At 42.3% G+C, this 15343-nt stretch overlaps 1 protein-coding gene across 1 annotated transcript in view; it reads right to left on the reverse strand.

The window, feature by feature from the left end:
* The window catches only part of AHR (aryl hydrocarbon receptor), a 62885-nt gene extending 61261 nt beyond the window's left edge, over positions 1–1624 (reverse strand). The window contains exon 1 of the mRNA XM_066196316.1: positions 1196–1624. Within this exon, the coding sequence (XP_066052413.1) occupies positions 1196–1251 (56 nt within the window). The 5' untranslated portion in view covers positions 1252–1624. The remainder of the gene's footprint in view (positions 1–1195) is intronic.
* Between the last annotated feature and the right edge of the window lie 13719 nt (positions 1625–15343).

Below are 15343 nucleotides of genomic sequence, written 5' to 3' on the forward strand. Positions count from 1 at the left end.
TCTATCTATCTATCTATCTCTTCACATTTTTAGACTTTTTTTTTTCTCATTCGTGGGGTAAAACCCCAAGGTAGGTACATGCATTCATTCTAACAATTCCAACCATAAAGAAGCAAGCACTCAAGCAAATTTCCTTCATCCCAAGACTGAGTTGTCTACTGTGAATCTAAAAAGATATCATTGACAAGATGATTTCATCAAATATTTTTCATTCTCTCCTTTAATGCTTTTGTAGCCCCTGTAGTTATTTTACATCTACAAAAGTAGCCCACAGAAATGCACTAGGATTTTTTAAGCTTCGCTTATTTTTCTTGCAGCTCAGTAGTTTACCTTTGCTACTTTTTATGACCCATAGGTTCTTGACTTTCAGTTGGAAGTGCAAGTTAAGGATCTCCTCTAGCCTAAAAATTCCCCTCTCATGAGAGCAACGTTTTAGTGAAGCACATAAAACCTAGGATGCAAACATAAAGCAGGTGCATCATACAAAATCACTCCAGCACTAAGCTGTACCCACAGTTTCAATAATACAAATTAATAAACAAAAAGCCACCATCTAGCCAGGCTTTTTTTTTTTCCCCCCCTCTTTCAACTGGTCTACAGCACTTGGGTTTCTTTCGCTCTGCACTAATAAACGCGTCTCATGCGGTACCAGAGGATTCAAGAGGAGGGTTCAAGGCGGGGGTTCAGCCCTCCCAGGCAGGCCCTGAGCGGTGGGAAGCGGCCAAGCCTTTCCCGACCCCGACCCCGCGTTCCCCGCAGAGATACCTGAGCGGGCCGGCGGCCGCGCGGTGCGGAGCGGAGCGGAGCGGGAGAGCGGCACCCACCCCCGGCACCCACCCCGGCGGGGCCAGCGCAGCCACCGCGCGGAGCCGTCACCTCAGATGCCTCCCAATCTAGGTCAGCCGGCTGCGCCGCGCTGCCTGCACCGCTCCCTCCTTCCACCGCCCCGACCCTCCGCGCCCCGACACTCCCTTCACTCCCTTCTTTTTTTTCGGGGTGTGTGGCGGGGGGGGGGGGGAAAGGTTAAAAGTAGTAAGAATCCTGCCGGCACGCCGAAGCAGCAACAGTCCTGGCGCCCCTGCACCGCACCGCCCCCGCCGGGCCCCCGCGGCGCGGTGCGCGGCAGGACCGCGCGCCCCCGCGAAGCCCGGCTCTCTCTCCCCTCCTTGCCTCGCCCGACCGCGGGGCCGCTTACATTTTCTGCACAGGTTTCCGCCGCTTGCGACTGGCGTAGGTGACATTGGGGTTCATCCTGCCGCGGGCGCCGCCGGCCGGGGGCCGCCGCCCCTCCTGCCCGCCTCGTCCCGGCTGCCGGGAGCGGGCGAGCCCCACCGGCGCCGCAGCCTTCGCCTCGCTCCGCCCGCGGGCCCCGGTCCTACTGCCCGCGACCGCCCGGAGCTCGCTCGCTCGCTCGCTCGCAGCGGCAGTGGCGCCTTCCCCAGGCGGGCGAGGACGGGAGGCGGAGGCGCTGCGGGGCGGGTTCCCAGGTGATCGGCGGCGGCTACACCCACTCGCCGCCCCCGGAGGGCACAGGTATGGAGGCGGCCGGGGCTTTCCAGCGCCGCTCACGCCGCGTCTCCCCGCCGAGGCGACGCCGTCTCCCTGCCGGCTCCTCTGCGGCGGTGGGAGGGTGCGCGGCAGGCTCTGCACCCCGGCGCGGCCGCCGTCTGCTGGCCGAGCGCCTGTCAGAGTGCGCGGCGCCGGGACCGCCCCGCAGCGCCCGGCCCGGCCCCGCGCCCGCTCCCGGCCGGGTCCCGCCCCGCCCGGCTGACAGCCGCCACCGCCCCTCGCCGGGGAGGCCCCTCGCGGCGGCGGCGGGCGGAGGGAGCAGGGGCGGCCGTGCCGCCATGTTGGGAAGGTCATGCGAGGAGAGGGAGGACCGGCGCGGCGGCGGGGGGAGCGCTCCGGGGTGGGCATGGGGATGGGGAGACGGAAAAAACCCGAGCGTCTGGTGGGCGGGGAGCGATGCGAGCGGGGCTCCCGCCGCCAGTGAGAAGGAAGGTCAGCTCCGAGCGCTCATGTAGCACCCGTAACAGAAAATAATCATGAGGGGGGAAAAAAAGAATCACAGCGTTCAGGTTGAAAGACAAATGACACCAGCTCAGGGGCACCGTGAAGTCCGTGTCTGTCATTCCCCCTCCCCCGTTCCCCCCCCTCTTCCCGCCTCCGCCGGGCTGACACCGTCACAGCCGCAGGTCGCCCCAGCAGAGAAACCCAAAATAACACGCGAGCGCCCAAAATAGGGGGTTACTGGGGGAGAAGCGGAAAGGCACCAGGCTCCACCGAGGACAAGGACAGCAGGACACCTGGGGACAGAACGGAAATCACTGGGGGCAAGGTTGTTGCTCGCCAAGCACCGGGAGGACCGTCTGGTCTCCGTGACCGATGCGGCTCGTGTCTCGTTAGGTGATGAATCTCTGAGATATTACGCTGACATTTTCAGCTAAACACTAGTTTCAAATAAAAGGAGCTGCATGGGAAAGTTATTGCCAAATTGCTGACTAGTAAAACCGTCCGAGGAGAGCCCCGGTGCCGGTCTGACCCGCCGTCACTTCCCCCCGCCGGCCCGTTCTCTCCGGTCCCTTTCGCTGCCTCTGCCGCAAGCATCAGAGCTCTTCCCTCCCCTGGAATAACCGCAATAAATTTTATCTCAGGGTAAAACTTGAGAGCCCGGGAGTCTCCCTGTATAAGCAGAGGTTGTTCGCGGTCACGCCTGAGACGAGAGTCGGGAAGAGCACCCTTTTCTCCCTTTCCGACGCACCCGCGCCCCGTGGGGACGGCCCCGGAGCATCTGCAGGCTCGGCCCCGGCCCCGCGCTGCGGTCCCCCCGCAGCCACGGCGCCCAGCGGGCGGGAGGCCCAGGCAGTGTCCGTGGTGCTGGTCTGGCCGCCCGTCCGCAGTGGCTGGCCGGGCTGTCAGCATCGCACCCGCGGCGGGAGGCTCGCCCTTTCCTTCGCTGTGTACTGGAGCCCCGGTTACACGGGCGTTTCTCCTCCTCTCTGCCCACGGAGGAGATAGCGACGGTTCCGGTGTCATCGGACGGCAAAAACCTAGGACTGAGCGCGGCGCCCGCCCCAGCGGCTTCCCCGGGGAGGTCCCTTGGGTTCCGCGGGGTCCCTTCGGGCCGGGCCGTGCCCCCCGGGCCCCTCCGCGGGCGCTGGCGGCGGGCATGAGGCGGCACAGAGCGCCCTTGGTGATCAGCTTAATTCCTCGGGTTTAGCTCCCTGCGATCCTCTGCCACGGGCAAAGTACACTGAAGCCGCATCAGGCATATAAAATTAATTTGACTAAACCTTGACGATGCTAGTGGGCTTGTCAAATGCCAGGGATTTGTCAAATGATGTTTTGAAAAAACAAGTCTTCGGAATACAACAGTTTTGAAGAAATATAGTGAGAGGACCTTATGCCTTATGAGGTCAATGCCTTGCAGTCACAATTGTCTGACCTAACATTTTTGCAGAGGATCCCAACTTTTTGGTAGCTTCTTTCCTCTGTCCCTTTCCTATTCACTCTCACCTCTCTTCACAAGATCATGCCAGCATCCTAGAAAAAACAACTGAGTAATACCGTACGTGTCTTATTTCTCTTTTCCAGCCCCTTTCTTTTTTTGATTTCAGAGCTGAAACTGGAAATTCATGCGCTTTCTTCACTCCAAACATATCCATCTATGGAAGCACTCAGTTTCTTCCAGCCTAAACTTCCCAGTCCCTTTCAATGCTCTTTTCAGCTTGAGCCTCCTCCTATTCACTGGTTTCTACCTCTGTTAACACAAGTGGGCTGTAATCACTCCATACAACATACATTGCTACTCTGCTTTCATTCTTCACTTTACTTACATTATCTTGGTGTTGAAAGGTTACAGTCATTGTTCATGGCTCCTCTTCTTCTAATTTTTAATTGAATTGCTTCCAGTCTTTTATTTATTCTCTTTGAGATTGAACAAAGACTCCTTATTCCCCACTGGCCTCAAGATCACAGCTCTTTCTTGATCTCTCTTGCTACCTAGGTAGCAGAGGGACACCTGTGCTTATGCTGTCTTACTTGCTAGCTCCAAACCTACGGGGGGGGGGGGGGGGGGGGGGGTTACAGGAAGAAGGAAATAGCCTCACATGATGGACTTCATCTCCCAATTCCCTTCTGAGGCTAGTGCTTAGCACTAGCAAGGTACTGTGCTTACTGTTAGCTCCCTAATTTGGAAATAGAGAGTAAGGTAAATTCGTGCTGCTAGGCAGAAGTTGCATCTTCTGTACAATTGCAATCCAATCCACTGCCTGTTGTTAGAAATTCACTCCAATGGGGCAGCCACCTGTTTAACAGCTAATATGACATTTCAGATGTTTAGCACACAGAGAATTGCTGAATGCATGGAGAATGTCCTTATAAGTCACCAGGGCCTTTCAGGCAGTTAACTAAAAAATTCCAAAACTTACCCACAACTTTTGGAAATCAGTTCTCATCTGATGTTCTTCCGATGTCATTGTCAAATACACTGTCTCAGTATTTTCCTTTCCATTTGACAATTTGGATACAGTAGAGATATTGCCCTACATTGAGTGTGAAACAAGAAAAACTATACAACTGTGATTCAGCAATCTCAGAATTTCTTTCACAGTCTATGTTTTTTGTTGGACTTTTTATTATTTTTCTTTTTTGAACTACTATTTTGTCATGTGTAACTGCATGTTTGGTCTTGCAAAGGATGACTGTGGTTAATGTCATGTGGACAATTTTAAAAGGTTTAATTCGTCCTGATAGTACTCTCATCTCTTATCATTTTATCTTTAGGCTATTACCCGGGTGTTTTACTAGGTCTAAACTAAAGAACACATCTTCTTGGAATAAATTCTCTCAAACTTTTCTCTCATAATCAAATCCAACATTTTTTGCACTTATAGATATGAATTGTGATGGCAATCAATGACGAAATTTTTAAGAAAAATATGTTTGTGCATCTAGTGAACTGTGCTATCTCCAGCATATGTGAGGTCCAGTGTACCTTGCAGTTATCATCCTCTGAAACTTCCAGAGCTCTCATTTGTCAGCAGTCACACCTGTTGCCCTAACTCCGAAACGAGCTGTATAGTTTTGTTCCACACAATTCCACATTCTGCCCGATTTCTGCATCTCCTGCCCTGAACAGTTCCCTCCTAAGCTCTGTCTTCTGACTCCTCACTCATTTCATAACATAAGGGCTATTTAGAAGATGGGACTTCTACTAAACAGAGAAATTCCTGAGAAAGCTGGAGATTCACAGGGTCACTACGAGACCAAGAAAAATCTTGTCATTTGGCAGGAATTTGTAAGAATTATAAACACTGCTTGTTATCTTAGGGTCATCTCTGACTCATTTCTAGCTTTTATCCTACTCTTTCTGTCCGTGGCCAAAATTTTACTTCCGTCGGCTTAATTCTGTGTGCTGACTTGTTCTAGTTGTTTGCAGTGCAAATAACAGAAGAAATCTAGGCTGGTTATCAGTGATTTCTTTTCCCCTTCCCTGGAGACATGGAAGGAAGATTGGGATTTGAAACTGTGATTTATGCATTTCAGGTTTTATGGATATACAGAACTATTGCTGATTTTGCTGTTATTTTCTGTGTTCTGCTAAGAAGGAATGAATATCTATGGCAACTCAGATGAGTCCCTACTCATTTCAGGGAAGTAATCTTCTGTGGAAGATGAATGAGAGTTAGTGAATTGCCTATATATGGATTCTTTGGTGACTGGAAGGGTCATACAAATCACTGCAAAAACCTAGGATTGTTGAGGGAGATTCTACCCCACTTTTGAAAACTTAAACAAAAGCAATTATATAGAGAACAAAGAAATTTAGTAATGGGACTAGTATTACAGAAGCATCATTTACAGGTACTAAGTGAACTGTCTAGAGTTTTAATGGGAAAATGGGATTGACATTAAACTTCCACCTCCCTCACTCTGCTTTTTATATTTTTGTCAACATAGGACAGAGCCACCACATTCTTTTTCTTTTCTCCCATCCAGACACCTGCCTTCCCACTCCCACTACCCTTGCAGGTGTTTCTGCTGTGTTAGTGTTTAAAATCATACACAATTTCTATTGAATATTTAACTTGGGGAGCATTTCCAGAAGTCAAAGAGCCATAGCAAGGATGAAAAATATGAAATATAATTAGTGTTTGGGCAAGTAGAATATAATTCTCACACAGTGGCCCCTGCTGATAGGTGGTAGGTTGGTTAATAATGGTGTTTTAATTATTTTAAATTCATTGACTTGCACTAATCTAATGTAATCTATAGTCTTAATTGTTCCAACAGAACCCCCCAAACATTCTTGAGTAGATTAAAAACACATTTAAAGACTGTATTCACGATTTTTGGACTTGGAAAAAGTTTAGGAAATTAGTAAGAATCTCCTGTAAGGCAGGATCATGATTTTGCTCAGATCCTATGATGTATAAACAAAAAAGCATATTGCACCTCTAAATACAGGGATAAAGGATCAATATTATTATAAAGTAAGTATAAAAGTCAGTACATTTCTTAATTTTACCATTTTTTTTCTTGTATGCAGGAACAGGTAGAAGAGAAAAAAATTATACAGAAACTGCCTCTTTGTTCAAGAGAACTCTTTTGTAATCTGAAACCAAAAAGTTCTGAAGAGCTATATAGATATAGCAAGGAACATAAATGAAAGTTCCCTGCCTAAAACATTCATCAATCCTCTTTTTCCCACAAGCATTGAAAGTAAATTTTATGTTATAGCAAAAATAGTCTTCAATTATTATGCCCGAGGATCTGTGGTTTTGTCCTGAAAAGTAAAGAGCCACTCACTTTAATCCAACATAATCCACTCCCAATCAAGTACTAGAAGACATAAAACAATCAGTGATAATAAGTCATTTTTTTCCTGATGACAAGTCAGGATAACCCAAGGGAACCTCTTAACCAAGACACCAGCAGTTAGACACCATCATGTCTCCTCCCCTCCTTCCTTGTTGATGGAGTAAACTTATGATTGTTACATGGATATGCAAAGAGTTAGGTCTGCAACTACAAACCCAGTAAGAGAAAAATGCTGGGTTTGTATATATGGTATGATGTGTCCTGCAGTCAAACTACCAGGATCAACAAATACGTTATGTTCCCTGGATCCTTCCTTGCGACTGAGGCTCACTGGCACAAAAGTAATCAGATCCAGACTGTTATATTTTCTTAGTTTCCAAATTAAGGTGATTGCATGCAAACTGCAAATGGCCACTGGCCTGTGCTAGCCCCTGAACTGCCCTTGGGAATCACGTGGGAACATGCTGAGGCTGTCTAAAGGATGATTCTAACAATTTAAATCTACCAGTGGTTGTTTTAACATCCTGGAAGTTCCACAACACTTGTTACATTTACTATAGAGGTTTAACCTCAGAAAACATTTGCGATGCTTTCGGCCATAAATGTTCCAAATAGCCTGCAATCTATGCAGGATGCAGAAGCAGGAAAGTTTTGGTCACAACAGTAAATCACCATGACAAATCAGCAAATGTGGGCAGCATATGATCCAGCTGCACCACAAATACAATCTCGTTGCACCAAGACCTTCTGTTCTCTTATACACTCCACAAATGCATAAAGAGCTGATCATTTTACTTCTGCTTTAAAAACACTACTGCACTCTATTTATTAACAGGGCTTTGTTGCTAAATTGGCTTATAATTTTAACAAAAGCTGTGGTTTGAGAGGTCCTGAAACAAGCTTACAATTATGATGGCTGACTCAGTAGGCTGCAAATTCTCTTTCTGCTCTCATTAAGAGGAAAGGGTATACACAAAGTAAGACTAATGAGTAAAAAAATTATCTAAATTAGACATGACAATGCTGTTTTCGTGCCAGAGTTTAATTTCTGAGAAAAGAAACTTGAGCTAATTTTAATAAGTTAATTTAGGTGTAGTACATTTTAATTTAACCTTATAAAACCTTACCATGACTAAGATGAGCTACAGGTATTGTATCAATGGCAATTGTATTATTTCTCATTCTAGTGGGATTTCCTATCAAATCTAGTGGGTATACAAAGAGAAGAATATAACAAAAAAAGCAAACAGATACACAGATATCTAAATGCCAAAGACCAAGGCTAAAACTAATATGAGATCTGTGTAATTACATAGAGAGATATCCACAAACATAATGTATAATTAATAATAGACAAGATCAAACATACAAGAAAGCCCAAACACAGTGATTTTAATACCTGCCCAGGAAATAGCCTGGTTGAAAACAATATTGTGGTCTGTGTTAGTTTCATTCAAATTATTTTCATTGACGTGATACAAAATGCAGTCATTCTTTGAGTCCATAGTTCTCTAAAGCACAGTGAGCTGAATCTGTGTCATCATAACAGCTAATTGCCCTACCCATCATTTACTACCTTCTGTCACAAGGAGACTGCAGCCTTCCCAGGTAACGTGCTCAAGGATCACTCCTAGAGGCTTTCTTCATTGAGCAATTGTATTTTTATAGGCTTTGTAATTTAGGCATCCAGCATACTTTACCATCCAGAATGACTACAATTTTCTTTAATTTCAGCAATATTTTATTTTTTTTTAATTTCACCCCTGACTGAGCCACCTGAGAAAGTGAAGAGAGAAGACAAAGCATCTGCTAGGGCAGGAAAGTAGGGAAACAACTGCCTTTGGAGAATTAAAGCCAGCATGGATCCTGAGGGGTACCACACTACAGAGAACAAACAATAACACTGGAGAAAGGGTAGGGATCTTTTCAGTGGCAAAACCTGAATGCTTTTATTCTGCAAGTAGTAGCCATGTCTTGTTATTTCCTCTTAGCATTAATAGCGAACACGCATGTACTGAAAACTGCCCACAAACCACTTTATGTATTGTTTGCTTTATCCTTTCTATTTTTTTTTCCACATTTATCCTGTTAAGTGTCCTAACCAGACTGTGTTTACATGTATCCCTAAGCAAGCCACAACTGTTGCTAGCTACATATCATCTTTATAGTCTCATTATCTCTGGTTCTCTGAATTCTGTCTGGCTCACAGACTAACTTTTAGTATTCAACACTTGCTTGTAATGAGTCTTCTCAAAGCCTTCTAATCAATGTGCCCTGCATGCAAGATAAATATTTAGCTCCTCAGTTATAGTGACCTGCATGTTTATTTTCCCAACTAGCTATCTAGCATCAGCTTCAGAGTAGAGCCTCAGTTGCTGTCTGAAAAGTAAGATTTTAACAATCCTAACTATGCAGAAGCTGTCTTAATTTTTTTTTATTATACACATACAAAAGAACCACAGACCAATGTCTAGCATGTTTTTTTATAGTTGAGAACGTCCTTTAAATATTTTTCTGTTTCCAGTAATAAAGGTACTGAATAATGGAGATACTGAATTTGAAAACTATCTGTCCAGTGGGGGAAAAAAAAAAACGCTCTTCTTTTTCTTCTAAGGAATGCTGGCTCATTTATAATTTGGATTATATATATATATATAACGTAAATAAATGACAAATAAAATACTGGAGTGGATAAGGGGTATCATGGGCATTCTTTGCAATAAAAGCTCTTTTAAAAAGAAGTGCTTGTTTTTAGTGTATGTCTTTAATCTTCTAAAAACACTAGATTAAATCAGCTTTGAAACCTTCTCATTAACAGGTTTTTATGTCAGTTTTCTTAGCAATTCTGATAATCTCAACACAATAGTGTCAGAACTGTTCGTTCAGTGTTTTGCACAAATATTCTTATTATCCTGGCACTACAATAGATTGCATCAGCAAGATACCATGAAGCTTTCGAAGTTCACCATTTTCCCTAAATAGTCAATGGATCTGTTATCTAAACTGTCTGCCAGAGATTGCTCATTTAAGAGGTATAAAATACTGCTTGTTATTTCTGAGGCTGTATATCAGAGCCAGTTCACAGCTTCTTTCATAACGAGGGATGCCAAAAGGGATGCCCTAGCAAAACTCCCACAAACATTACTTTTTCATCCAGGATTCCTTTTGTATGAATTCCCTGAGTCCACACTTGGTAAGTTTGAATCTGTTACAAAGTTAAGGGTGAGGTTTCCCTAGAGATGTGCAGCATGATAGATGATCCTTCAAAAGTAGTTAATACTCCTTTCTAGGAACTTATGACAATATTTTGAAGTAGAGTAGGATTTGAAAGGAAACCAAAAAATAAGCGCAGAAATTGGGTGAGATGATCTCATCTATGTTAAGAAAGACAAGCCACTGCATGTTGGTCTGTCTGAACCTTTCAGCTGACCTTCAGGCTTGCCTTAAAATGCCCTGTGGTCTGCATAATGTCTCAAGGCCAGTGTGATATGTTTTAAGTGAGTTTCTAAAGATGAAAGAATTAATTCTTGTATATGTTTCTACATTGAACCTATCAGGAGTTGCAGCTGAAGGTTATTTCAATTATTGAAGGTACAAAGCTACCTTTTTGAAAGTTATTGGAGGTACTTATTGAACAAAATGCAACAACTCTGTCATTTTTTTTTTATTTTCTGCTTTGTTTGCTTTTTTCCTGGTAAACATTCCTGGTATACCTACTAAAAGTTTAGTTATAATAATATGAAGTGAATTGAGTCTATGTTGCATTCAGTTCCCTAATTCCACCAGACGAGGATATCTGGCATAGTGTTTTGCATGCTAAATAATAAGACAGCACTGTGCATTAATTCATTCCTTATCTGATAGAAGTAATTAAGCAGTTTTGAGATGTTTAATTAAAAAAAGTCTTGGGACAATTTATCAGAGTCACAGGAATGTTTCGGTCTTACTTTCTAAAAGTGGGATTCCTACAGTACTTTTCTAGAAATGCAACCAGAATAGAACAGGAAGATAAAATTGATGAAAAGCGAAGAGAATAAACACAGCAAATAAAGAAATCCAGAAATAACAATAAGCCAATAGTTAAAAGAGGTGGGTATCGAAGAGAAAACTAACAATGGATATGGAGCAGCTTGAGACCAAAAAGAAGACATTTTAAAAAGTCTGAAAAAGGGACAAAAGAGAAAATCATTGAGTTCCTCTAGTAGCTCTACATAGAAGCTTGGAAGCTGTTATCTTGTAATAGCTCCCTTAGAAAAGTCACTGGAACAGCTAGTGATCAATATGTTGTTACATTAAAAAGAAATTTCTTAGAGCTTTTATGCCAGTAGTTACAGTGGCAGAGAGCCATACAAGGAATTCTACAAATTTAACAGAGTACCTATGACTGAGCAGCACTATCTGGGTCATTGCTAACATCTAAACTTTATTTAATTTCCTAGGTGTGTTACCTTTCACACTCATGTTGTAAAATTAGCCAGTCCAAAAATGGACAAAGAAAGGGAATGATATGAGAACAATCTTCAGCTTGTCCCCGTAGAATCTTCTTGTGTCTTTTGGCTTCGCAAAGCATATTGTGAATTTACAGTAATTCTTCAGTGAAGCCCTCAGGGAAAGGCACACACAGGGAAACCTCCACCTCCCCCATCATACGATCCTTCTGCAATAAACTGAAAAAAGAAAGCCTTTCTAAAAGGAGACCTGAGAACAAATTTACTTTGGGATATTAGTCATCCTGTCAGAAACCTCCCCCGAGTAACAATTGTTTCAACAGTCCATGTGCCAGAATGATATGGCTAGATAATATTAGTTAAAGACATATTGCTACCCTTGTACAAAATATTTATGTTATTCCCATAACATTCTCAATAAGTAGCAAATATATATTTCATAGTCTCCATTATTTCAGGCCAAGATTTGAACCAAAGTCTTGACAACATTTACAATAGACACAATGAGGCAATTATCTTGATCAGGGCAGAACCTGGTAGATACCTATGTGTGTGTTTTCCCCTTGTTTTCCTTCCCTTTGTAACTGTAGAGATGGAAGAAACTTAGCTCAGTGGGTTTCTGCCCTTCGTCTCATTTTTTTTCTATTGTAGGCAGATCAGAATAGAAAAAACTGCCAGTTTAGGATTTTAAGCCTAAAAAAGTATAGTTCCTGATGATTGGAAATATGGTTACCCTAAAATCATAGCTGCAGGTCACTTGAACTGCTTTTATAAAATGAAAATAGCAAGAATTTCAGATATGTTTGTGCCGTGGAGATTTTTGGTATTTACATGGTGTAAGAACATCCAGTATTGGTAATATTTGATATATCCATTTATTTGAGGTTCTTTCACACTGATAAAATATTTGCATGTATCCAAACAGCAGGCATAATATATGTTTTCTGAAATACTTGATAAGGATGACATAACTTACAGAATAAGCTTTGGATAGTACTCTATTTTAAGTCACCTGTGTTTTCTCTAATAAATAAAACATTACTTTGAGTAGCTAGGTCATTTCCAACTATAAAAAAGTACAAAAATCAGTGTTTTGTCTGGTGGTATTTTCCAATCCCTTCAATCTATTTAGCTTAACAGATGTACGGAGGCACACAGATGGAAACAATCTTTTTCAAGCTTGATGCTCAAGAAAATAATCAGGACAGCAATCTGGTGACACTATCCCTTGTGTTCCTTGTAACTGAAACTATTGCAATGGTGATATTCAAAGAAAAAGAGTATTATTCTTTAGAAAACTATGGATTTTGTGCTAATATCCAACCTATGTCATTCCCAGAAATCACTCCAGCTCGAAAGAAGTGGCTGTCCTCTCAACTCTGAGTGTCATACTGCTTCTGTTGGAATTAATTTTTCATCCAAAATGCAGGTTCTGTTAGACCCTGAGCCTGGGTGCAGGCAGTGGCTACATTCTCTGGTGGAATAAGGTGAACTGCAATTCAATATAATTTCCTCTCTTCCTCTATCTTTATTTCCTGTGCTCCAGTTTACACTGGAAGATGCAACATCAGTAGGGAGGAAAGTCAGTGTGTGCTGTGCATCAGGGTAGCTGACCTGCTGGATCAGTTACTAACTGCTCAAGACTGTTAGTCTAAATGCAGTCCAGGAAGAGATATTAATGAATATAATTTCAATAGAAGATAATCAGTGAAGATTACTTTTCCAATTTCATCATACTTTGTAAGGAGTGATAGGATTCAAAATAAATCTCTGATGGTGCTCCTTGGTTTAATGAGCAGCCACCTGTACTGCCAGATGTACAGAACCTCAGGCTTTTCTACCTTTCAAGTCAGTATTCTGCAATCTAGTCACTCCGACCAGCAGTCAGGTAGCAAACATTCAGCATGGCTTGCTCAGGAATTTCAGCTGGGATTTGGACCCTACAGGACTTTCCTTTGAGGAACTTGTCACAGCGTGTTTGTGCTGACACAGGGGTTTAGAAAAAAAGTAATTTATATTACTTTTTGCAAGGTAAAAAGCCTGTGGGAAAAGTAATAAATAAATAAATTCTCTTTGTGAGCAAATCCCTCCACTGAAAAGAAAACAAACAAAAAGTCATCCTGTTGTTTTGAACTGGTATTAATGGCACATCTTTGATAGCTCCTTCTACCTTTTCAAGCTTCCAGCTATTTTCAGGATTTTTGATATTTGTGGTTTCCACTGATCAGAGATTACTGATTTATCTATGTTTTATTCCTGCCAAGCACCCTTATCCCAATCTACCCAATGCTCACTTTTCTCTATAGCTTTGAAGAGGTAGAGGGAATTTGTACCAGTATCATTATTGTACCTTTGTATCTCACTTTTAAAAGTCTTCCTTTATTGCTTTCTTTTATCTAATGCCTTGCTCTTGAGCAGACAGGCAACAATACAAAGCCAAACACATTAGTCATTGAAAGTACCTCCCTCACCCTTTATCAGAATCTATTTTGTTTCTTCTACAGCTGTGTCTTACACAAAGACACATTCATGAAGTCACACACAACTTTGATTATTTTGAAGGCATGGAGAAAACAAGCAACAAGAAGAAAACAAGCAAAAACTCCAGAAGTAGGAATATCTTCTTTAACTGCTTTCATGCTGAAATTAAATTATATTCTTCAAGAAAATGATCAGGATGTCTGAACCAAATACTTGGGAAGTGATATGAGATGTAATGAAAACAAGGGGGGGTTTTTTAATACTTCTGAAAATGCTTACATGCAGTTTTACCTACAGTGACACTTACTGTGTTAGTAGATATCACAGAGGTTGAAATTAGTAGATATAAAGTCATTCTGACTTGTAAACACAATGGAAAATTGCAGGTTTAGGGTGTAAGTTGAGATCTGTTCTTAAATATAAACTCTTTTATTTTTCAAGAGGTGAAAATGAAAGGTGAGAGAGAATAAGAAAAATTATTTATTTAGGTTGAACAAAAAGAGCAAAAATTCAGACTTGCTAGGAAAAATGAATACTTCCACATCTCCAAGTTTATTCTACAAAAGATAATTCCTTCATTTGTGCATGGGTTAGGGTTTCCAGCCTTTGGAGTAAACAGTTTAAAAGCACTGCAATCTTCTTATTCTTTTTTCAGTGTCAACTGAAACAAAGTCAGGATTAGTGCTCAGTGTATTTTCTATAATAAGTGAATCTCATGCAAAAATAAACTGCTAGGATTCAGCTCTACTTAAAATTGTTATAAATTTTCTTTTTACCATGGGTTTATGCAGTACCATGCACAATGACTATGACACAATTCCAGCTCATAGTTTGAATGGAACTTCAGGTACATTTCCCATGTGTTATTTATTCCACTTGAAGCTATCCAGATTAAATAAATAGATGTCGGTTTGTATTCTGCATTCCAATTAATACACAGATTTTAATTATCCTAAGGAGCTGGGCCTTGGAAAGTCAGAATTGAATTGAACTGAAATCCTGCCTGAAATCTAACAGTTATGGAATAACGTACATTCCTTATTATATCATATTACAATAAAAACACAATTAACAACAATACTGGTAATAACAATATCAAAAACAGTAGCAATATATTGATACCTAGTTACCAAATTTCTTCTGAAGAGCTGTTGTTACTGTCTGGGAAACAATGCAAAACAGAAGAGCTCCCAGGAATGTGTTGTTAAGGGATCACTGCTCTTACGCAGTTATGTCTCAAGCAAACATATGGATAACAACAGCACTAATTTTAAAAACTATTCAGCAGGTCCTGAAGCATAAGTATACTGCATAAACCCTGGCTAGGCAAAAGCCTAAGTCACACCTGTTTTCTTTCATTCCATATTTTTATCCTTGATAAAACAAAGTCAACATTCTCTCTCAGTTCTCTGAATGAAACCTCCGGGAATCAGGTGTTTCAAGCTGAACAGAGGCAAAGAGAAAGAATGAGGATGCAGCGTTGTTGTAAGCAACCACGACAGGGAATTCCCATCTATCATTTCAAGCACACTGTAGCAAGCATTTAAAAACTTCTCTAGCAGTAAGCTAAGATTCACAAATCCATAACACTT

Source organism: Chamaea fasciata, unplaced genomic scaffold, assembly GCF_029207755.1.
Source record: "Chamaea fasciata isolate MVZ Bird 193981 ecotype frontalis unplaced genomic scaffold, bChaFas1.0.hap1 SCAF_1, whole genome shotgun sequence".
Taxonomy (NCBI): domain Eukaryota; kingdom Metazoa; phylum Chordata; class Aves; order Passeriformes; family Sylviidae; genus Chamaea; species Chamaea fasciata.